Below are 25,096 nucleotides of genomic sequence, written 5' to 3'. Positions count from 1 at the left end.
CTACCTAGAGGTGTGGAGGTCTTCAACTGGTAATGGGGTGACGTAGTGTTAGCACTTCGAACCCTCATACGTTATAGAAGATTTCCCAGACCGGGTTATGCTACTCACTAGTAGCTCCCCAATTTCCTCACGATAGTTGCCACCAGTCCTATATACAGGCTGAGAATCCAGAGACTGAACCCAAGCAGACTCGAGCCCATGCTGTCCCACAGTCGAAGTCCAAAGCACAGGACCTTAGGCAGCACGGCCATGGAGGAGGACACAAACCAGGATATATAGAAGAATTCTGTAGAAAATTACAGGCTATTTATTGATATAGTATTAGATTGGTAAAAAAAATGGCAATTGTAATGCTAAACCAATATCAACATGCTTATATTGGCTGATACTGATAAAGTACTGATTCATATCCATAATATAAATTCTACACTTATCTGATTTTTTTTAATTGTTAGTACAAGGGTAATGCTGAAGCATAGCAAAGTGTGTATCAGCAAGATTAATTCTCCACTACTCCCAACTACAAGAATTTCAGTGAGAATTTATGTGTAGTGCAAAACCCTGAAGTGCCTTTTATAGTGCCTTGTCTTTGATGCCATGCAAAATATGTCAGAAAGAAATTGAGTAAATATCATAATTTAACTTACAATTATTTTGAATATGTAAAGTAGATTGGGCGATTCAGCAACACAGCCAAATTCATTTTGTTCTGGATTATATTTTGGAATGTATCCATCCACTCCAGAGCATAAGAAGCACTTTTCAATTGTCATGAAAAATGAGTCTCCTAGGTTTTGTACTGGGTCAACCATAATTCGACCATAAATTTTATCACCTAAAAGAAACTCCAATTAATTATAAAGTGTACAAATAATACACACAAACACATAATTTCTATATTTTAATTCTGTAGTGACTTTCACATTATATTTATAATACAATTTTGGCATTTACATCATCTCATTTAGAACATCAAGAAACTATTAAATACATGTAAGTGAATTACTAACTTTATCCATGAGACACTTGTAATGGTTCTATTATTTTTGCTGTTTCCTGCCACTATCCACTTGGAAACTTGTAAAGAAAGCAACAAGTACCCAAGTGGATGGTAGCAAGAACCACTGAAATTACAATAAGTCTTGAGGATAAAGTTAATAATTCACTTATGTGCATTTAATATGCAGGTAGTGGCATATAAATTAGGTTTTTTGTTTTCGTTGGGAAAGTCTGTGTTATGGTGTTGGCAACACTTATTGATTCTCATTTGCATCAGCAATGTACACCATTTACAGACCTGGATTGCTGGAGCTCAACATGCTGTATGTGTGAGAGCATTTTATGAAAATTGTGTTGCTGCTGCTGTTACGAGATGAGAATGTCGACGTTATTTTACATGTTTTAATCTTGGGACACGTGATGCCATTCCATCGGCCAATGAAATCAGGATGTGGGCGAAGAACGTAAAAGCTATGAAGAGTGCATTGAAGCAGAAACTGACAGGTTTCAGATGTTGGAACGTGCCATGGGCAATTTTCGTCACAGATTGTCCAAGTGTTAATGACGAAATGGTGGTCACCTGCAGGATGTAATTCTCAAACATGAACTTGACTGTGCATATTTTGCAAATGGCAATGTGTAAGGATATAGTTGATGCATTTGTATCTTTTTAAAAATAAAACATGGTATTAGTTTTGTTGCATTGAAAAAAGCCCATTTTTATGCCACACCCTTTACCATCATGTCTTTTGTTCCCTAAACATGAATAAAGGAACTATTCATGAGGTGAAAGTATTGTATGCAAAAAGTTACATCATGTTTCCACATTGTGTTAATGAAGGTAATGGGACCTTTGAAATTACTCAGTCACAAGAACAAGAAGAGCAATGTGGAAACATGGAACTTTTTGCATACAATCAGGAAACTTGCTAAGTACGTAAATTATCTCATAAAAATGTGATTTGTGCATCATTCTTTGTAGTAAAGGGAAAATTTGTGTGTATCATAAAATGTGTAGCTTTTAAATCTGAAATCCTGAAGTTATACTTGTCTTTGCATTAGATAAGTTATTGGATAGAACCTCAAATGCTCATTTGGCCCAAGACAAAAGGAAAAAGATAATATTCTACATCTGCTTGCAAATCATATTTTACATTAAACAAATTTCAAGAAATTGAATTAAACTGACCTGGCAAAAAAGATGCATCCGAGTCCCCTCCAAAACCTATTGATCCATCGGACAACCACAATGATCTTTTCCTTATGAGGTGGAACTGTGTATTCAGGCTAAATTCACTGGGTACAGGGTCTGAAACTTGCTGAAAGCGAACTTGCAACTCAAAAACCACTGGGTCCCTTGGATTACATGGAGGTGGGGTAATATAAGACACATCTTCAGATACAACACACGGAATGAGCTTAATATTGTAAGTACCAGAATAGTCTCGAACCTGAAAGTTAAAGTATTTTTAGATTATTCAATTTTAGCTCAGAAATGATTAACTCAGCTTTTAAGTGGCCTGCCTCTTATTGAGATAAACACTATAAAACTCTCAGCATACCTTCTCTGACCTCTCAAGGTTGACACATCATTCCCATGTTGCTGATCTATGATAACATAGCTTATCCTTGAGAATTTGTCCCATCATGGTGTGTGGACTTCTTTTCATTTCATACTTAAATGTTCAAGAGAGTGGTATTTTCACTTTGCATTGCCTGATGGTTGGTTTGTTTGTTCATTGTGAGATCCGTTATGACTCAGTTTGTACATCTTTATTCACATTCCTCATAATAATGATAATGATGAAGATGGTGAACAGCATGTGAGAAGCAGGTGACATGTTATTGACAGATTTATGTCTTTTGTTCAAGTTCATTTGTACAGAAACCACTCTGTATAGTGCTTTTGAGTAATGTTTTTACCCTTAACTATCATTAAGAGATTAGTCTCAGTAGTGTATTTAACATCCTTCCACAGGTACTATCTCACCATGTGGTCTTTGACAGCTATTACATAACATAACACAACTTCTGTTTCATTAATCGAATTATCATGCTGTAACTATATTGATTTTGTAATACATAGTACAAATTTTGAGAAAAGTTTCAGGGACTTTATACACAATTTAACAATACACAAATCTTAAAAAAAAAAAGGTAGTAGAGTAATAAATTTTGTTCTGAACATTAACCCTACATTGCTGTAAAAAATGTTCTTTTTTACTAATTCAAGTAATTGCTCATTGACTCTGCAATACCCGAGAGTTTAGCTTTCTTCCGTAATTTTTTAGGTCTTATGCTCTCACAGATGTATCACTTACTGTGAACACTGTTCCAGTATATGGCACGGACAAAGCAGAGAAAGTTCCTCCCAATATTTAGCTGTTGGAGCACACACATAGTCGTGACTCTATGAACAATAATTTAAAACTTAGGAGATACTTACTTCTAGCACTGAAATGTTGATAGCTCAAAGTTCTAAGTTAAACATGGAACTCCATTTCCATGAAAAGTGGAGTTACTCCACGTGTGCTTTGAACCCCTCATATGCAGTACCAAGTTCATCCCCCACCAAAAATAAATAAATAAAATAAAAATCCTTTTTAACTACTGTATAAAGGTGTGTGTATGCATGTGTATGTACACATAAGTAATATATTGATGAAATTTGGGGTTTTCCATTTACATGTTTTGTAGTTGACTTACAGCCAAATCTGAAACAAACTCCCATTCTTGTTCTGGTTGTGCAAATGTTGGTTCACTCTTCAGTAACTGCAGAGTGAATGTAAGATCTGGTTGGTCCGGGGACATTGCCATGGATACAACACTGCAATACAAATATATTTATTTAAGTTGATTAAATTCATCAAAATCTTGAACTTCATCACATAAAACAGTTAATTAATGGTTCTTTACAGAAAATGGTAATGAAAAATGTGTATGAATATGAAAATTGTGAGTGTGCATCATTCTTATAATTTCATTTATGCTGTAAATTAAAGAAAAAACACATTCATATTTTAATTTGATTACACTTTTCTACATATAGGACAATTATAAAGTTAAAAAAGTGTTATGGACAAATGTAATAAGTGACTAATTACATTATAATAATTTCAGCATATGTGTATATTTACATTTTTATGTTCATGGCATAAATATAATTCAAATACAAATTTCATATTTTTTTCTTGTATCATATTAATTGCATTGTAGAATTATTTCTCTTGTAGTTTATGGTTCTTACATTTAAATTTTGTTTTTGTGCTTGTAAGAACTGAAAAACATCAAAATTTTGTTTATGTGTCTTTAAAAGCCAGCCATAGGCTACAAGAGAAAATATGGCAGTTTTCTTAATCACTTGTGTTTTAAACAGCAACTACTTACTTTGTTCCTGGATGTGATAACATGAATAAACCACGAAATCTTGCTTCTGTACGGAAGTTCACTACCAAGCGACCATCACTTCTGATCCGCATGCTCATTGGATACAGGTGGCCTTGCAATTGGGAACCTTCTGGAGGACCAATTCCCTGCTGCCACAAAATAGCTGTGTCATATACAAATGTCAACCTGCAATTTGATATTAATTACATTTGAGACTACTTTTCATTGGGTTCACATACGAGGTTTGGCTAGAAAAAAACCGGATTGATGTTGCTATTGGCAAACAACGAATGCGCGAAGGTTGAGCAATGCATGATTCTATACTACCATACCCTGCCTACAGAATGACTAATTGCCCTGGGTGCAGGCCTCTCAGTTTCACTGTGGCACTTGGACAAAGCGGAACGTGCATCTGTGCTCAGTCGGAAAAATGCTGAGTATTAAAATGGAACAGCGTGTCAATATGAAGTTCCTTTACAAACTGGGGAAATCCGCAACAGAAGCATACAACATGTTAAAATCTGTGTAAGGGGATGAGTGTTTATCACGCACACAAGTGTTTGAGTGGTTTAAACGGTTTAAAGAAGGACAGGAAATGATCCAAGACAACCCACATTCAGGACGACAATGCACGTCGAAAACGGAAACAAACATTCAAAAAGTGAGTGATGTGATTCGAAAAGATCACCGATTGACCATTAGAGCAGTTGCTGAAATCACAGGAATAGACAAAGAAAGTGTTCGACAAATTTTACACGAGAATTTGAACATGAGTAAAGTGTGTTCAAAACTCGTGCCAAGGAACCTGACATTGGAACAGAAGGAAGCTTGAGTGAACATTTGTACGGACACTTTGAAGAACATTGAAACAGACCGTACATTCTTAGAGAGAGTGATAACCTGTGATGAATCGTGTTTTTTCACGTACGACCCTGCCACAAAGCACCAATCAATGCATTGGAAGACCCCGAGTTCGCCACGTCACATGAAAGCTCGCATGAGCAAGTCCAAATTCAAAGCCATGATGATTGTCTTTTTCGACATTCGAGGCATTGTGTACGTTCATTGGGTACCCGAGGGTCAAACTGTAAACCAACATCATTACATTAATGTGCTGGAAACTCTTCGTGAGTGAGTAAGAAGACGACGACCTGATTCGTGCCAACGGAAGTCATGGATTCTGCACCAAGACAATGCTCCTGTCCATACGACCCTGTCAGTGAAGACATTTTTGGCTAAATATGGCATCCCAGTGTTAGAACATCCGCCGTATTCACCGGGCCTTGCTCCCTGGGACTTCTTTTTATTCCCCAGAGTGAAGTCCGCCCTAAAAGGAACCAGATTTGAGACAGTAGAAGCTGTGCAAAGAAAAGCGACGAATGTAATGAACATGATCTCCGAAAATGACTGGCAACACTGCTTCCAGCAATGGAAAATTCATATGGAGCGGTGTACAGATCGTGCAGGGGAGTACTTTGAAGGAGATAAAGTTCCTGTTGTACAAAATGCCGAATAAAAGATTTCATAGCATCAGTCTGGTTTTTTTCTAGCCAAACCTCGTACGTCATTGAACTATCCCTCACCAAAAACAAAACAAAAAAGAAAAAAGTTCAACTTATTAAATTTAACATGATTGCAGAATGTTAAGATGTAGCTACAAGGTATGACTATGGTTATAACTAGAATAAAAAAATACATAATAGCAAACTGTTCTCAAATTTGGTATTAAAAAATTGTTTTGTGATTTAGTACAAATGTGAAAAATGAGAAGCTCATATTTGAGCATTACTGGGCACATTTTAAATGACTATTAGATATTTTTATTAAATATAAAATTAAACAAATAAAACAATTCACAAAATATCACGAAATACCATTATATTCATATCTTGGACAAGACAATTTAATTATATTACAACTAAAAATTTATATAATACTTTTCCCTACATTGCAATAATTTTAGCAAATTCTTTCACACAAACTATGGAATAAAAATGGTTCGTTTCGACTTAAAGGTAAAAATGAGGATAAGTTTAAAGCTTTTTATTTTAATCAAACACATTCTCAAGTAAACCTTACATTGAACAGTGGTGTATTCAGAAATTCTACAATGGGTGATATTAATGATAAATATCACCACCTTTTTATGCCATATGCCTTGTATATGATGTTATGATATATATATAAAATCTACAAATGATTGGAACAGTTTCAAATATTATTTGTAACTATAGTATTAAATGTAATTTGTTTGAATGTGATATTAGAGGACAAGTATCTCACAAAGTTTTCATTCCTGTTGCAGGTATGTTTCTGTCTCCTGCTGCTAGAGTACAGCAGTAGTTAAGATGACAACAAACAGCAGGAAAGCATACGCTGTCCTTGAAGTTCATGCAAGTCACTCAGTGCCAATGGTTCAACGACGATTTAGAACGAAGTTCAGTGAAGATCCTCCCATGTCTCTGTAAGGCAAAATCAAGGGATCGTCCTCCAGTGCCTGAAGAAACAGGTGAGCGTGTGTGGTCAAGTTTTTGTAAAAGTCAATGCAGAGAGCAAGCAAGGAATTGAATATTATTTCACATGTGACCATATGGAAGAACTTACGGAAATGACTGAAGCAGAAGCCATATCGCTTGCAGTTGCTGCAATCACTAAAACCCCTGGACAAGTCATTTAATTTTGAGTTTTGTACACGATTTCAAGAGCTTATCGAAGTTCATGATGACATTTGAGATAAACTTGTGTTTGGTGATGAAGCGACATTTTGTTTTAGTGGCACAATGAACAGGTTTAATGTGTGAATCTGGAGAACAGAAAACCCCCATGTTGTCATTGAGCATATTCATGACTCTCCGAAACTCAATGCTTTATCTTAACATGTTAGAAAATTGGCTTATGCATGCCATCACGTTTGGGAAGAACTTGATTGTAGACTTGATGTTTGCAGAATCACAAAGGGGGAGCATATTGAACACTGGTAATGTGTCACAAAACTTGTTGGGTTTCTCTACAAAACTGTGATGTTACTTCAATTCAATTATCCTTTATTGAAGAGCGAGGTTCAACCTGCGGCTCTTCTGCCACCTAACCCTAATGGATACAAGCGCTCCAATCATTTGTAGACATCCTGCATATTTTACAGAAAAGATGGAGGAAAAAAGATGTGGGGTAACTTCCATTTTTTTCTCTCTTTGGCATGTCACAGGTGGTTATGTAGTGACCATTAATTCATTCATTTTTATTAATTGATCATCATCCTATAAAGAATAGGACAGTGATATGAACTATCTGAAAAGGATACAATTTTTCCAGTTAACCTCCATTTGCTTTGTTATATTACATTTTAAAAAATTGATTCTTATTTTGAAAAAATAACAAAAAAAATACCTTACCTTAGCTGTGACTTAAGGTCATTATGTTGCCATCCACCCAAAGCTATAGGGGAGTGGAAAATGTAGGAAACATACAAGGGAACTTGTACTGACACATAAGACTGTACTACATCTCGAACTTGCCCATCTGTTGTGATTGCTCCTCCACAGTCTGTGATGAGTTCTGACATATCATAATATGATTCAAAAAGCCAAAGGCAAGCTTCTAAGTCCAAATTTCGATAAAATCTGGAAATAATCAAGGAAAGAAATATAGTGGTAAATAGAATTCAATGTGTATGGTTGCAAACATCCTTCCTTTTCAAATAATGAGCCAATAAATGGTACATAATAAAATATAACTTGAATTTCAGTTCAATATTTCTTCATCTACACAAACACAATCAAAATGGTACTTAATAAAATGTAATTTCATTTCAGTTCAATATTTCTTCATGCACACAAACACTTTTCTTATAAGTTTGAAAATTATTACAATTCCAATTATTTTTTCATAATCAATTTGAGCCTAGAAGTGTTCTCACAATAAGAATTTTATGAAGAAAATTATAAAATATTTGTGAAGTGTTACACAATAAATGTGTATATAAAAGAGCAGACATAATTGAATCGTTTATTTCAGAAACTGCCTATCGACCACTTCTGGTCCAACACCTATTGATTTCTGCATCAAATGATGCGTCTTGGCAAGGGCTATATGAAACTACAAATATCATTGTCACCAGAAGTGGTTGATAGGGATTTTCTGAAATAAACGATTCAATTAGTAGTTTATGATGTCTTTCTAGTCACAAAACATACCTTAATGTAGGCTCACTCCTCAATTCAGCACTGTACTGATAGGGCTCAACTTCACCCACTGTATTTGGACTTTTAGTAGACTCTGAGTTAAAACCATACTTCGTCTGAACCTTTTTGGGAAAAAAAGAATTAAAAGTAATATAAATAGTTATTACAAGTGGATGTTGTAAGAAAGAAAGCAAATGAGATCACCGTATTTTCTGATCAGGGTGGGTCCCAAGATTGCTAAAAAATATTTTGGTGCACTGCATTTTCGTGAAAAGAGGTATTTTGACATTCATATTATTACAGCGTACTCCTTCACCCTGTACAAACCCCTAAGGATATTTTTTCAATAATAGCTCATAGACAGTTTTATTAATAAGAAGTTGAATGATGCATCACCAACTCAATTTCAGAAATGTAAATGTGACAAATTAAAAATTTTGTCAGTGTAGTTTACACAGTACAAATTAATTTCTTCACAATTAGCCAATAGTTGCAGAAAGTGTATGTAAAATAGCCTAATTCAATTTATCAATACACAAATTAATTCAGAAAAGGTCCATTAATATGTGAGCAACATTACATGTGTTGTTTGAAGAAATTCAATATCATATTACACTAATTCATTAACAATCATTCATGACTATTTTATGTTTTTCATCAACATTCAAAGTCAATACTTATTTAAAACACATCTTAACCGCGAATTAGATTTTAGCTAACATTAGCAATTTTAGAGATTTAGCTCATTACTTGATAATATACTTGACTCGAGCCAATTGCATCATACTGCATGGTGTCAGGGAGATGAATCATGTTTAAATAGCCCACAGTAACACCATAATTGTACTTAAAGTTCAATTATTTAATATTTTACCATTGATTATTTGGTTTCTGTTAGTTACTTGTTATCAAAAGTTGTATTAAAAGTTCAAAACTGTTAAATGTTATGTTTATATAACAGACAGAAGCTTATTTCCCTACAATTTCAGCATTGGCGTATAGTATATATACTATATTTGAAATCTTAGTATTTGATTAGAACATGTGAATGTTTTGAGATTACGTTGAGAGTTCGTGGTGTATATAAGGTAGGTATACCAAATGTGGCCCTAGTTAAGCTTCTAGGGCAATTTACAAATCTCTAATGAGAGATAAATTTCTGAAATTATAAGAAATAACTCCTATAACTAATTAACAAAGTGTACCAAATGTATATTTTGTAACGTTGCTTGTAACTTTTAAAAAAAAGAAATAAAAAAATTACAAAACCGTTACATCTGTTCCCAAGGTGGCCCACGGCTTATAGTCGGCTTAGAAAATGATGCTTGTGCTCAAGAAAACATATTTATTCATGTTTCCACATCTTATTAGAGAAAATTGTCGGTGTCGAACTTGTGATTGTTGACATGTATTATATTATATACAGTAACGACGCATAGCTGACCTCCGTGGAGGACTGGTCTGCACAGTTACTACAATGCCAGGCATTTCACAATAAATTAAATAAAATAGCTGCTGGCAGCCCGAGACAGTTCATTTTTCAGTTGCATGGTGCACCTGAGGGAGACTGGGTATATTAATGTAGTGCCATTTGTTAGTTGTGTTAAATACTAATATGATTTTTGTAATGTGAACCACCTTTGGCTCACCTACCTTATTACCTTTTGATGTTCATATACAGGGAGAAAGATTATGGATGATTGTTAATGAATTTGTATCATGTAACATAGTGATATTTTTCAACAATGTGCAAAATGTTAGTAATGAATTAATGGGAAACTCATGCCAACTTTTTTAATAGGTTCTTTTTTTTTTGTGTAATATCATGTGTGGATTAACTAAGTTCTAATGAAACCAAATTACTAATACTACCATCATTGTAAAGATTCTGTATTTTAGATTAATTCAGAGAATAAATAAATATGAATAATCGGGCAGCTAGATCGATCAATTTTCATTACCAATCTTATTTAAAGTTTCAAATATCCTAACAAGCTTGGGTAATGTATCAAATTATCATCTTATATGTAACATGGTACTTATAGCTTGTGCTGTACATGAGGCAAATTGCATTCATTATTTTTTCTATTTCTTTGTGGCAAAATCTACAATATTCAAGTAACCACAACCGTTGGGCCAACATCAGTTTTTACGTGGGAAAGGTTGGATTTATGTTGGTTGGCAAATTGATGTTGGTCTTATGTTGGCCAACATTTGCACAACCATGGAACTTTCTCATGTTAAGGGAACTTTCAAGAATATGCTGTAAATTCTAGAATGTAAAATAAATTAAATGTAACAGTGTTTCTTCACAGCACATAATGGAAATATAATATTTTTTTAATGAAAGTAGAAGCTATTTTAACTTGCAGTCGCTCACCAGTCCTTTGTCAGCTGCCATGGATGAAAGATGTGTTGGGAATTGTTTATTGTTTGTCTCTTTAGCTGATGCTAAGAACAAGAACATTCTTACAGGTATTCTTGTGAAGGTGGTTAAACAATGTTATGTGGAGACTAAATTCCATGAAAGGTGGAAAACTAAGTAAACTCTAGAAAGTTTTTGTGCTACCACTTGAAGGCACGATGCTTTGAAAACAATGATACCACGTGACTGAGAAAATGTTGTGTATTTTTTTTATTTTCATAAATAATTTGTACTATTGTTTACATTTGGCCTCACTATAAATTATATATATATATATATATATATATATATATATATATATATATATATATATATATATATATATATATATATATCAGAACCATACATTCATTGGCCCAACATAAAAACCATGTGTTGAGCCAACGTTTGGAATCATGCCCATAATTACCATTGCCAAATTGTGTGTTCGTACGTTTCGTCAAGCATTTTCAGTACAGTTGGCACAACGTTGGTTACAATTAATATAATTGTAATGCAATTACTTACTTCATTGTAATCCAGCAAATTAGAGCACTTGTGATTACCCACTCTGAGTCCATCTCGACTGAGAGTGAGTTCGAAATTCGAAAGTGGCCTTGTTGATATGACAGGAAGCATTCCATCTGTGTGTGGAATTATTATATAATTAATATAATTGTAATGCAATTACTTACTTCATTGTAATCCAGCAAATTAGAGCACTTGTGATTACCCACTCTGAGTCCATCTCGACTGAGAGTGAGTTCAAAATTCGAAAGTGGCCTTGTTGATATGACAGGAAGCATTCCATCTGTGTGTGGAATTATTATGGAGAGCTTCACTAAGTTTGGATGGTTTGGATCATCTGGGCCTGTAAAATATAAGAAAATAAGTTTCCTGATAGCATGTTTACTAGAGAGTGAGCTAATACCACTTTGAATGGATTATGATACTGATCCTGTTAAATATTCCTGTTGATGCCAATATTACATGGGTCAAATGAAAACCTTAAAAGTCCCACAAAAATTACAGGACATGCTGTAAACCGCTCAAATTTACATGAGGTATCAACTGTTATTTGTAAGACAATCTGAGGGCTACACCGCTGATCAGGTGAGCTTCAAAACACCATTTTTGTCATTTTAAAGATTGTGCCTGCTCTACACACTTGCACCAGTGGAGAGGAGTGGTTTCTTGCTCTCCGTCAGCCTAAAACTTACAAAAATTTCTCGACAAATGATAATTCAATATGTGTGTGCATGCTTACCACACCAGCAAGGAGGAGAAAGTTCGACGATGGCCTCAGTTCACAGGTAGAGGTCTTCGCAGTGGCTCATAAATGACTGTATACTTGAGGTATACAGACACTAACTCAAACTTAAAAATATATGTAGATCAGCAATAGGTCTGTGCTGTAATGCTTGTGCAACCCTACAAACAGAAATCTACTAGATAGAAACAAAAACAAAATAAGGTTTTCATTTGACTCTCCCTTGTACTTTAACATTCTAGCAACATTTAATTGTTCTCAAAAGTTATAAATGCTACAATGTAAATATATATTATTGTTTAGTTATGATTAGAAACCAGATTTTAAAGATTTTTTTTTTTTTATTATTTTTCAACAAGGATCATGGAATAAATAACAACAGTGTTGATAATTATCTTCCACCACCAAGACTACATGGTTTTGATTTTTGGTTTTCCCCTTTTCAGCCCACATTCCCCTTTTTTACCCTTCTTCAAATAGTTTCCTTTCTGGTCCCTTTATTAATTAGCTTTTCAGCCTACATTCCCTTTTTTCCCTTTTGAAAAAAACATCTTCCTTGGTCCCTTTATTGACAAGATGTGAAATATTTTGTATGACTGTATTTTCCCTAAACAAAATATTCAACAATTGTCTTATTTGGTGCAGCTTAGAGGAAAGAAAGAACAAGCATCTTCTACCTTATACCTTACCTTCCCTCCATGAGTGTTGAGAGTATGTTGCAGCAATTGTTGCAACAATATGATTTGGGCTTAAGCAGTAACAAGAGCATTGTAAGCGGTACACCTGTTGGGTTGAAAGTGTACTTATCTGCTAGATTTAGACTTTTTTGTGAAGTTTTTTATAATAGTTTTAACTTAACTGTGTGACAGTGATGACAGTATTGAGTGTCAGTGAAATGGTGAAGCCAGGTAAAAGTAGCAGCAAGCTATGGAATGCAGTAAGTTGTTTGAAGGAAGATGTAATCAAAACGGATGGTAAAAGTGTTCACTGTACTTTACCTTAAAAAAAAAAAGGAAATGAAAAATGACAATAGTTTATTCTTGCACTCCACTGAAAATATTCTAAATGAAAGCACAATATATATATATATATACCATTCATATATAGAAAGGGATACATTAAATGGTATATATTGTGCTTTCATTTAAAATAATATTTTTAGTGAAGTGCAAAAATAAACTATAGTCCCATTTCATTTCCTCTTTTTGGTAATATTTTTTTTGTCCTTTTAAAGTAAAATTTTTCCCTTTAAAATCCGGTCTCTAGTTATGATATACCAGTCTACTAGAGATTTGTCTTAATATATGGCATTAACATATTCAGTTAAAAGTAATGTTAATACAGCTGCCATGTATTCATGAAATTGCCAACCTTTGTGACAAGAATGGTTAGACCATCCATCCCGTTGTGATGAAAAGGATCGTAGGTTTGAACCCTAGGTAAAGGAATATTTGTCTCATCATCCATATCACCATTCATTCTCATTGTTGTGATTAGCTCAAAATAACCAAAACAGGAAAGAGAGAAATGGCAATCATGAAAATTCCATATTTTGTATGACTCTCAGAATATTCTGATTTTTCTGAAGTGTTGGTCAATATTTGGCACGCTGCAGAATACACAGACTTAGGCAAAGTATCATCTCATATTGGTGGTTGGATTAACGCCAATATTTTGGAATAACAAAACCCTTGATATTGGTTTTGTTAATCTCACCAACAACAGAATCATTCAAAGAGAGAAATAATTATGTTTTCATACTTGTTATAAACTTGCTCTTTTAAAATTATAATGATTTGCAGCACTTCTTCTGAAACAATCTTTAAAGTTAATTGCAATAGAAAATAAAATGGTTAGGGTCTGCTCTTTGTAAATTCAGGATTGAATAAGGTTTCTTTCAGATCATTTTATCTTCCATTGAATTGGTAGTTGTCACTTACAGTTATGAGATGTCTCTATCAGTTTTCATTTCCTATAGCTTATCCTAGCATTCTTCTTTACCCGCAGTTGGTCGACATGTTAGCGCTGTGCTAACATTGAAATTCATGTTTGTAAAATACAAACGCTCTTTGAGATGCAGTCTACCTGTCTTTTCTTTTGTTAGGGTTGGGAAAATAGAATAGGGTGGAGCATTCCCTTCCGTTATTAGCAGCTGTGCCGAAATCCTGTCAACACATTGTCAAAATGTTAGCATATATCTCACATGTCGACCAACCACTTGACTGTTTTTGTCATATTTTTATTTTTTTGTTTTAATGAATTTTATTGGTCTTCTTGTGTTTAAGTGGCCTTTTTCATCCTGGACATTACTCATATATTGCAATGGTTAATGGACGATAGAGATTACGAGTAGCAGTGTGATATTCTTTATTTAAAGTATAGTGATATGAAGCAGCCTGGCATAACTGATCATGAGGGCAACAGTGCAGTATCAGAAGTCAAAAATGACCATCAAACTCAAGGAAATGTTCATGGGTAACAGTACACTAGACATAACGAAACAACAATGTGGTGTATTCACATAATCAACAAAAAAATGACACAGAACCACAAAAGATCAACGACATTTGAAATAATGGAAGTGTTAGCATCATGCTAATGTGTCGACCATCATAATTTATACATTTTCCGCATACAGAAGAATCAATCGACATATCTGAAAAAAAAAATATTCAAATACTGCATACATGAAAGATCCATATGAAAAAAGAAAAAAAGGGATATCAATTTTCGGCTCTTTCAGGTAAAACAATTTTTCTACTTGACACTCATGAATGTGGAATTAAAACCTCTAAAACAGCTTTCCTCTCCTCTTTCTTGCAACAAATCCCAGGAAAGAAAAATATCACATTGAAAAGTAAGGTCAGGTATTTCATTCCCAAAAAGTTTATAAAATTCTTCCTTTTTCTCATGGAGCCTTCATATCTAAACTTGCTGTTACATTACCAGTGTACTTGAGTTTTGCCGTGAAAGGTTCAGCACCAAACGATCCTGATATTCTGGGTATGCAGAGTCCCTCCTCTTTTGATATTGTTACTGGTTTTGAGAATAACTCGAGGCCTGGGTCTCCATCTATGCTCACAGCCCTTGCAGCACACTGCACTCTGCTACCTGCACTGAAGTACACACTATCCAAGGTGATATGGTAGGTTCTGTAAGGATGAGGAAGTTATTGCAATCATTATTAACAATATTTCTGCAGTAGAATTTGAACATAAAAAGCCATGAGTTTAACAAGTTTACAAGCAGTTTACAAAACAATAGGGAACCACAAAATGTTCCAGCTAAACAATCAAATATTTCTAATGTGTTGTTTAATTATTCCCCTGTGTCTAAGTTGGAATATACATTGTACTTCAATCTTTCATGTTTCTTTTACCACTTCTTTATTTTTACAGGTAGGTTGTTCTTTGTCTTCATCACTTTCAGATTTATTATTATCTAGTTCTATTGTATTGTCATTTTATTGACTTTACCCTCATAATCACTCCCTATATCCAGGCAGTCTGATGTTTCAATAATATCCAGTGGGAAAAATTCTAGTAACTTCTTTCAAAGCATAGGGATATTATACATATAGCAATCCTCCCAGAAAAGACTAAAGATTTACAGTCATCAAGAGCGATGAAGTATTCAGTACTCTTGACACTCTTGACACTCCTTCGAATACCACCCTCTAACTAAGAATAATGAAAGAATATGCCCAGACTTCTAGTGTGCCAATCTAAACATGCAGACAATAGAAACAATGAATGACATAACTGGAGGAACAAATTTAACTTTTAAAACATGAAACTGATTAAAATATTGCATTAAAATATCAAGGTTCCAAGGAACTCGTTTCATAAATTAAAACTCACCTAGAAAAAAACGTGTTGGATGAAACTCCATTCATATCACTTGTTACACCATCAATACCAGTTGGAGCTGCAACACGCCACCGGAACTCTGTCAAAGTGTCATTTATTCCTTCCTTTGAACACAAGGCACCAGTTTTTGTAAAATCTGGATGTTTAGGGTTACAAGACTAAAAAAAATAATAATCATCAATTTGTATGATTTTAGCCTCGATAGAGTTGCTTGCTCAAAAAAATATTGAAGAAAACAAGCTGAATGAAAGTATGTATATAGTACAAACTACAAAATTTTACATATTGTAAAAATGTTAAATAACTTTATCATGAAAGAGTAACTATGCAATACAATTAACATTATTTTCATTGTAGCTTTTGTTCTTGCAGTAAACATATCATTTCAGTTGGAACATAGGCGTAACTTGGTGGGGTCAAGGAGGAGCAATCACCCCCCCCCCCAAAAAAAATCAGGTGTTCAGTGAAAGAGAGGTATTTGTCACCCATAAAATGTCAGAGACAGAAGATGCTTCAGATCTCAATGTGTTGTCAAAAATATGTGAAAATAAGAACACTGATCATGTATTGTTCAAAACATTCTCTTGACAACCTCCGTGAGTTCAGGATGCTGTGAGCATTCTCTTTGCCTTGGAAGACTCAGGATGAATTTCACTATATACTCAAAACTACTGGACATTAAATACTGCACCCTCTTGCTGTATTGTATATTTAACAAACATATGATATGGATAAGTAAAAAATTATAAATGAATTTTACTCTGACCAGTGGCGGATTACCAACTAGGCCCACTAGGCACGTGCCTAGGGGCGGCAACTCTTGGGGGCGGCAAATCTTTTTTCCAGAATATCAATAATAATAAAAAGTGTCTTACGTACACAGTGACAATATATACCTATGAAACCAATGTTTCAATCAACGGTTTGCAACACTTTCGCTTCATACGAAAGAAACCTTGATGTATCGGATTTATGTGGTATCAAATGTATCGTTGCTCTACCTCCTTCAGGCGCCAATCAATTTGTTTTTAACCCGTGCTGTGGCTTTTATTACTTACAATGACAATGCAAGCCGGCCTGCCTTTGTTGGTTTGTTTTTGTAAATACATACCCCTCGATCTTCCACTAAGCGTTTGTTAATGGCCAGGCAGGAAAGAAGACTGATTGTTTGAAACTCACATCTGTAACAATGCCAGTCTTTAAAAAAAAAATAAACACATAAACACTGCTGATAAGTGAGTGAGTGAGTGCAGCTTTCGTGTGGACCGCAACTAGAAGTGCGCGTCAAATCTCCTGCATATGGCCTTGAACGCTTGCACAGCACCAGCGAATCACAGACGTGCGGCGTTGCCTAGTTGAGAACCTGTTTCACCTCGCTACTAAATCGTGTACCTGGCGCTCGGATATAAATAGATTATTTCAAGTGTCAGTAGTTCAACAGATGGAAAGATAATGAATTTGCGAGTATGTACGAAAAACAAGCGTGATTGTAGCATATACCGTTCCCTCTGTAGAAGCAATGTTATTATAAACTTATTTGCATTGTATCGTTTCTGCTCTTCCTTCGTTCCTGTTTCATTCCGAAACTTTCCGATTAGCGAAGGGAACAGGGTACGTACGTTCCCAGTGATGGTGGAAGAAGTTGACAAAGAGGATTCCGTCACCGTTCTTTTTTAACATGTATTTAGTGGGTGTGTGCAGTATGTCGTTTAGTAAACCAAGTGGTAGTGGTAACGAGAGAAGAGGGAAAAATACAGTGTTGTACGAATCCAGGCACGACAGGTGATTTTTCAGGTGTACAATTTTTTAAAAAAATGTTCTAGTGAAGAAGAGAGAAGTAAAATTGACTGTAAGAAGTGCCAGGCTCTAACAGCTTAAGCGTGTGGTGTGAATCAAGCTACCGTTTCTCGGATATGTTCTGTGGAAAAGCAATGTGGATCGGGGCATGTTTCAATCACCTAGAAAGCACATTAACGTACCGAAAAGAACGACAAACTTAGATGACTGAAAAAGACGGAGTTCGTAGAACCGTCTTTGAATTTTACGATCATGGCGAATTTCCTACTGCCAAGAAGATAACGTACTCTTGTTAACGAAGAACTTGACAATGTAAAACAAGAACAATGGGCCGCTTGGGTTAAACATGCACAACAATTACAGGAAAAGGATTTTGTAAGGGAGATAGGTCGGGACGAAATTTTGGACCCAATTATAATACATTTGAAGGACAGTGACACAGAGGGCGAAAGTAGTGTGGTCAGTGACGATGAGGACAACGACGGCAGTTGTTGGAGTGACGAGAACCCCTGGCAGTCCCTCTGGCATAATCAGGTATATTCTTTTCTCCAATTGAGTTTATTATATGTTATATTATCAAATGTTCCGAGCTCGCCGTGACAAGGCGTTTCGCTCAACCACGCTCTCTTTTCCAAGTGAGATTTCGACTTGGCACCGCTGCAGTGGGCTGCTATTGGCTATCGCCATATGCAGGAGATTTGACGCGCACTATAGTTTTTGTCTTACTGGATTCTCTGGCTGGTGCATTCAGTTTGTTGCTAGTGCGTTTGTGATTTGGTGTTTTTTTTTATGCAGCAGGCAGCATGAAGCGAACGAAGTTAAGTGGAGCGGCTTATCGTAAACTTGCAAACGAAAAGCGTGAAAGAGAAGCAACCTTACAGAAAAAGCTTGGTACAGTGGACACGTTTTTTAGGCGAAAGGAACAAGTTATTTCCGAAAACAGTCCAAAAATTGAAGTGGAAGCGGCTACATCGAGTGAACTCTGTGAAACGCAAAATGTCGAAAATATTGTGAAGGAAGAAATTGCACCTGAGGTAGTGTCCCCTCTGTTCGTAGCAGTTCCTGATTGTGACAGTGAGAGTGCAAATTTCGTTAGTGACGATCCTGCCGAGTGGTGTCTGAATGAGTCTACAATTGACATTCTTCTAAGACGTGGAATTAATCAGAATGCTGAAAACGATTTTTCTAAATCGCAAAGACTCATAGCAGGTAAGACAAGATTATTAAATAATAGTGTTTTTTTTCGTAAACTTGTAAATGGAGAATCAATTTTGCGGAATTATTTGGTATATTCGTGCAGCACTGGTGCCTTTTATTGTGCATCATGCAGGTTGTTCAAGGGCAAGACAAACATCGCAACTCACGGCATTTCAGACTGGAAAAACATTTCAAATATTCTAGCATCACACGAAAATTCTGAAGAACACAAAAACTGCGAGTTGGCACTCTTAACAAGGCAGAAATCTGTTGGGAGCTTGGGGAACCATTTTCAACCACATATTCAGACGGAACTTACGTACTGGGTCAGTGCAAATAAGTTACTACGTTTCTTTTTAGAAGGGCGCACATTAAGTTTGTGCCTAGGGGCGGCGAGGAAGCTTAATCCGCCACTGACTCTGACGCAACTCTTCAAGAAGAGAGACTGAAACTTCATTAGAACCAGAAGCTTCACTCATACTTGTGTGCTATATATGTGCTATATGTGGGGCAGATTTATATGCACCATAAAGATCAAAATATGCATTAAAAATGAAAAAAAAAAAAAAAAAAAGAACCTTAGAAATAGTATTATGGTTCACACTCACTTTATGACTTCATGGATACTCTTGGGGCATGCCACATCTTACTGTAAAAAAACAACCTAATCTCATAGACCTTAGTGTTTATAAATATCATATAAATTTAAGGAATGATGTATCTAACTTAAGAAAAAAAAACAATGCATACACTATATATTTTTATTATGGGCATACCTGTTTATCATTGTTTTTAATATTGTAAATGTTCAATTTACGTAAATTTGTGTATCACATATGTGTATGTAATCATCTTTGATGTCTTTATACTGTAATATCTCTTATACTATATCTTATCTATATTTACATGTATCTGACTATATCCATACCCATGGAAAATTGGGTCAACATATAAATAAAGATTATGATATGATTATGATATGATATGATTATGATTCCAAATATTGAAAGAATTCCGTGGCCCCTTCTTCTTCGCCGAGGGAACAGTGAATTCCAACAATTAACTGGACATGTTACAGCTTTTTGTCGTACCCCAACTTCCACTAGGGGTCATCCTGCAACAAGATGGAGCACCATGTTATTTCTCAAATCTCGTTAGAGACTTCCTGGATGAGCATTTCAATGGAAAATGAATAGGAAGAGGTTCGCATTTTATTGAATATTTTTTTTTGGGGGGGGGGGGGTATGTTAAGGACAAAGTTTACTGTACACCAGTTAGAGATTTGCAAGACTTGCATGAAAGAATTGTGGTTGCAGTAAGCAACATTACCCCGCACATGCTTCAAAACGTGTGGCTTGAGGCTGACAACCGGTTTGACATTTGCCGTGCCACTAACGGTTCACCTGTGGAAGTACGCTAGTTTTCTTGTTTTGCAAAAAAAAATTCTGAGTTGTTACATATTTGTACAAAGTTTGGACAAAAAATATTGATAAGTAAAAAAGGTGTAATTTTTATTTTATTGTACGTAGAAGTGGGACATGCTGTATTTTAGGTTTTTTGAACCTACTTCAGGATTATTCGAGCCTAACTTAAGATTTTTAGGACCTATTTTAGGATCTTTTTAGAACCTATTTTAAGGTTTTTCAAACCTATTTTAAGATTTTTAGAGCCTATTTTAGGAACCTAAAAGTACAGTTTTTAGAACCTAAAAATCCGAGGTCTAGTCATGATGTGCAAAGTATGCAGTACTGTGTGAGATTGTTGGCATGAATTTTAGTTTTAGGCTCTAAAAATCTTAAAATAGGTTTGAAAAACCTTAAAATAGGTTCTCGTTTCAACTACTATTTTTTAGCATGTAAAACATATCGTTGTGGCAGCCTGTGAAATAATTTATTTTACAATTTGTTTGCAGCAACTTTTGTTACTGATGTTGAGCAGTTAATAGCTCTAGTGCATAACGATTCTGTTATTTGAGAAGAAAACTTTAAATAAGCCCAGTGACTGGTCATCAATTTTTCCTCTGTAAATCATCTCTATTCTAAAAATACAAGTGATAGAAATACAGTAGTTTTTCGCTATCTATGTTGAGAAATGATATTACCCAGCCATGCAATAAGTCTGGGTTCAATTTCGGAGAACCTTGTTCTCTCACATGAACCTCGCGAGCATTTTCGGAATGCCATATCCTACAATTGTGTCGGTTAAGATGACCACTAACATGGAAGGTGGCCTCATCCAAAAAGCAAACACTGTCCAAGAATAAATCGTCCTGATCAATTTTCCTAAGCATTTCATTAGCAAATTGAACCCTGACAGGCTTGTCACCAGGTTTTATGTGTTGATGAAGTTGAATTTTATATGAATGAAGGAGCAGTCTGTTGTAGAGTACCCTGTGTGTCGTAGATTTAGGAATTTGCAGTTGCCTGCTAGCTTGGCATATGGCTTTCCTCAGACTCTGGCTAAATGAGGCATGAACATGCTCCACATTCTCATCAGACACTTTCCGTTTTGAATACTTACTTACAACAAAGAACCAGTTTCGCGTAACTCTTTTTCCCATTTCTTTATTGAAATGTACGATGGAACTTCTTCTTTAGCACCCAAACCATAACGTGCATGAAATCGTCTCTGCACAAGTGTCACAGACTTCATTTCAGATAACATTAAAACATAAAACACCTCTTCTTGTGGCGACCACATGACGAATGGCTACTGAGATACTGATAATATCACTTTTCAAAACATTCTGGCTACTGCGCATGTGCAACTACCACTGAATGTGTTGCTAAAAAAAATTCTGAGTCATTCTTTAAAATGAAACAACAATCACATCATTCTGACAGTGTGTTTTGGAAGTTATGAAGTTTTCTTTTATTGTACGCATAAGCGGGACACGGTGTAGTTCAAAATTCCTGAAAAATGCTGATTAGGTATAGTCACCGGCAATGAAAATGGGGCACCTATAGGCTGAAATTCACACTATCTTGCATAATGATATGTGTGTTGCCTAACCCTACAGCGATGGCAGAACTTACCATTGGAAATTTGCTATCAAACTCCACTCTTCACCGTATAGTTAGGCAACTTCTTTTTTTTTTTATTTTTTTTTTATGTTTTCCAGTCAAACTCCGCAATTTTGTCTGTGAGGATCATCTTATATGCTGAAAATAATCTTTCAACAAGAACATAGTCAGTGGTGCAAATGTCAATGCTAAAATGTTAGTTTGCAAGATGTGAATGCCACATAGAACCAAAGTGATGCGAAAGTGAGCAAGACCACTGATACGGTCCAGGTATTATGATATGGCTACAAGGTATGCTCTTCATGGCCAGAAGAAGATAAATAATAAGCAGATGTATTCTGTGTATTTCTTTCTATATCATGGTTTCAATGTACTTGAATGTTTCAGACATAATGTCCAGTTTCTATTAAATACGTTAATTGTTCACCGTCTGGTTTTTATCTTGTGCTATTTAGTATTAATCTACATTACCATGTCCTTCACTTCGAACCTATCAATTTGGTGCTGTGGAAACATTCAACTACATTGAAACCATGATATAGAAAGAATTACACAGAATACATCTGCTTATTATTTATCTTCTTCTGGCCGTGAAGACCATACCTTGTAGCCATATCATAATACCTGGACCGTATCATCCCTCCAGGTGTCCCATTAAAAAAATCAGGTATGCTGATGACCGTATCGATCTGGCGGGCGGCAAATCCTGGTAGACCTTCTCGGAGACGAGTGAGGTGTGCTAGGACCTGGTCCTGGGTATCCAGCTCTGCCTGGGGTAGGTTCTGGTACTGTTCCACCGGGGTTAGCTGAATTTCTATTTGGTATTGTAACGTTGAAGTCTTCGTCATCTGCAGTGTCACGTGAAACACGTCTCTTCAACCACCTGGGATGAACCACTCATTTGATTCCATCTTCTAGCATGATTTCGTAGAGGATGCTATCTCCAATACGACGAATAACAACTCCTGGGATGTAATTCGGAGTACCGTGTTTAGGCAATTGAACCCAAACTGCTGAGTTGATGGCGAAAGTACCATATCTCGATGAAGAGTCGTTCTGAAACTTTGCTGACTTCCTCGACTTGAATGGAGATTCACTCGACAGAGGCAGATTGTTTGGTTCCCACCAAAATCTGGGTCGGTGTTTCAAGACCGAAAGTGCTGGTAGGCTTCCTTTTCCACCCAGTCGTGTGAAAAGAAGGTTGGCGATCCCCAAATCAAGTTCAAGCTTGCTCAGATTGGGTTTGTCAGTCATAAGCTTGACAAGAGTGGTTTTGACAGTAGGAACGTATCGTTCGGCTAAGTCGTTGCTAGGGCTGTGATAAGGTGGTGAAGTAACATGTTTGATACCATTCTTAAGACAGAAGTTACGAAATTCGAGAGAAGTGAACGTTGGGCCATTGTCGGATACGATAGTATTTAGTATCCCTAGCGTGGCGCAAGATTGCATAAGCCAGCGGATCGTTTCCTTTGTGTCCAATGTCTGTACAGGCCACACTTCTGTCCACTTGCTGAAGGTGTCTACTATCAGTAGGAACTTACGCCCTGCAAAGAAAAAGTGGTCTATATGTTAGGGAGACCAAATACTATCGTATCCGACAATGTTCACTTCTCTCGAATTTCGTAACTTCTGTCTTAAGAATGGTATCAAACATGTTACTTCACCACCTTATCACAGCTCTAACAATGGCTTAGCCGAACGATACGTTCGTACTGTCAAAACCGCTCTTGTTAAGCTTATGATTGACAACCCCAATCTGAGCACGCTTGAACTTGATATGGGGATCGCCAACCTTCTTTTCATCCTTCGGAACACACGACTGGGTGGAAAAGGAAGCCTACCAGTACTTTCGGTCTTGAAACACCGACCCAGATTTTGGTGGGAACCAAACAATCTGCCTTTGTCGAGTGAATCTCCATTCAAGTCGAGGAAGTCAGCAAAGTTTCAGAACGACTCTTCATCGAGATATGGTACTTTCGCCATCAACTCAGCAGTTTGGGTTCAATTGCCTAAACACGGTACTCCGAATTACATCCCAGGAGTTGTTATTCGTCGTATTGGAGATAGCATCCTCTACGAAATCATGCTAGAAGATGGAATCAAATGAGTGGTTCATCCCAGGTGGTTGAAGAGACGTGTTTCACGTGACACTGCAGATGACGAAGACTTCAACGTTACAATACCAAATAGAAATTCAGCTAACCCCGGTGGAACAGTACCAGAACCTACCCCAGGCAGAGCTGGATACCCAGGACCAGGTCCTAGCACACCTCACTCGTCTCCGAGAAGGTCTACCAGGATTCACGGCCCGCCAGATCGATACGGTCATCAGCATACCTGATTTTTTTAATGGGACACCTGGAGGGATGATACGGTCCAGGTATTATGATATGGCTACAAGGTATGGTCTTCACGGCCAGAAGAAGATAAATAATAAGCAGATGTATTCTGTGTAATTCTTTCTATATCATGGTTTCAATGTACTTGAATGTTTCGGACATAAGGTCCAATTTTTATTAAATATGTTAATTGTTCACCATCTGGTTTTTATCTTGTGCTATTTAGTATTAATGTACATTACCATGTCCTTCACTCCGAACCTATCAACCACACAGATCAGACCACTTTGGATTGTACAGGTAACAGTGGCACCAGACATTTTGCTTTGTTTAGAGCTTTGAAAAATCACCATGGACTTGGAGGAAGGCAAATCGACAAAGAGTACGCTTCAAACACTTTCATCATTGAATTTTTCATGATCAAACAAAGCAAATGCCTCTGTGTGACATAAAAATCATGTAAAACCTTTAAAAGTATATAAAAACCTAAAAAAAGGGCTTGATTTAGGCGTATAAACCTAAAATAGGTTCTAACAAGCAAAATAGTATTTTTTACGCACTATAGAACTTCATCAGTTTTTGCATATTTTAAGAAAATGCTGACATAACTTATTATTTCTTACATACCTT

At 36.0% G+C, this 25,096-nt stretch overlaps 2 protein-coding genes across 2 annotated transcripts in view; both read right to left on the bottom strand.

Moving 5' to 3' along the window:
• LOC145990874 (FRAS1-related extracellular matrix protein 2-like) overlaps nt 1-11,628 on the bottom strand; it is a 46,348-nt gene extending 34,720 nt beyond the window's left edge. The window contains exons 1-7 of the mRNA XM_083126324.1: nt 11,500-11,628; nt 8,580-8,689; nt 7,779-8,006; nt 4,387-4,572; nt 3,706-3,826; nt 2,189-2,450; nt 648-835 (exon numbers count right to left, since the gene is read on the bottom strand). Of these exons, the coding sequence (XP_082982450.1) occupies nt 648-835; nt 2,189-2,450; nt 3,706-3,826; nt 4,387-4,572; nt 7,779-8,006; nt 8,580-8,689; nt 11,500-11,610 (1,206 nt within the window). The 5' untranslated portion in view covers nt 11,611-11,628. The remainder of the gene's footprint in view (nt 1-647; nt 836-2,188; nt 2,451-3,705; nt 3,827-4,386; nt 4,573-7,778; nt 8,007-8,579; nt 8,690-11,499) is intronic.
• A 2-nt stretch (nt 11,629-11,630) lies between these two features.
• Nucleotides 11,631-25,096, bottom strand: part of LOC145991690 (FRAS1-related extracellular matrix protein 2-like) — a 99,462-nt gene continuing 85,996 nt past the window's right edge. The window contains exons 13-15 of the mRNA XM_083127749.1: nt 16,102-16,268; nt 15,188-15,393; nt 11,631-11,842 (exon numbers count right to left, since the gene is read on the bottom strand). Of these exons, the coding sequence (XP_082983875.1) occupies nt 11,631-11,842; nt 15,188-15,393; nt 16,102-16,268 (585 nt within the window). The remainder of the gene's footprint in view (nt 11,843-15,187; nt 15,394-16,101; nt 16,269-25,096) is intronic.

This window comes from Lepisma saccharinum, chromosome 8, assembly GCF_977018435.1.
Source record: "Lepisma saccharinum chromosome 8, izLepSacc3.1, whole genome shotgun sequence".
NCBI classification, from domain to species: Eukaryota; Metazoa; Arthropoda; class Insecta; order Zygentoma; family Lepismatidae; genus Lepisma; species Lepisma saccharinum.
This window is presented reverse-complemented; position numbering and strand designations above follow the sequence as displayed.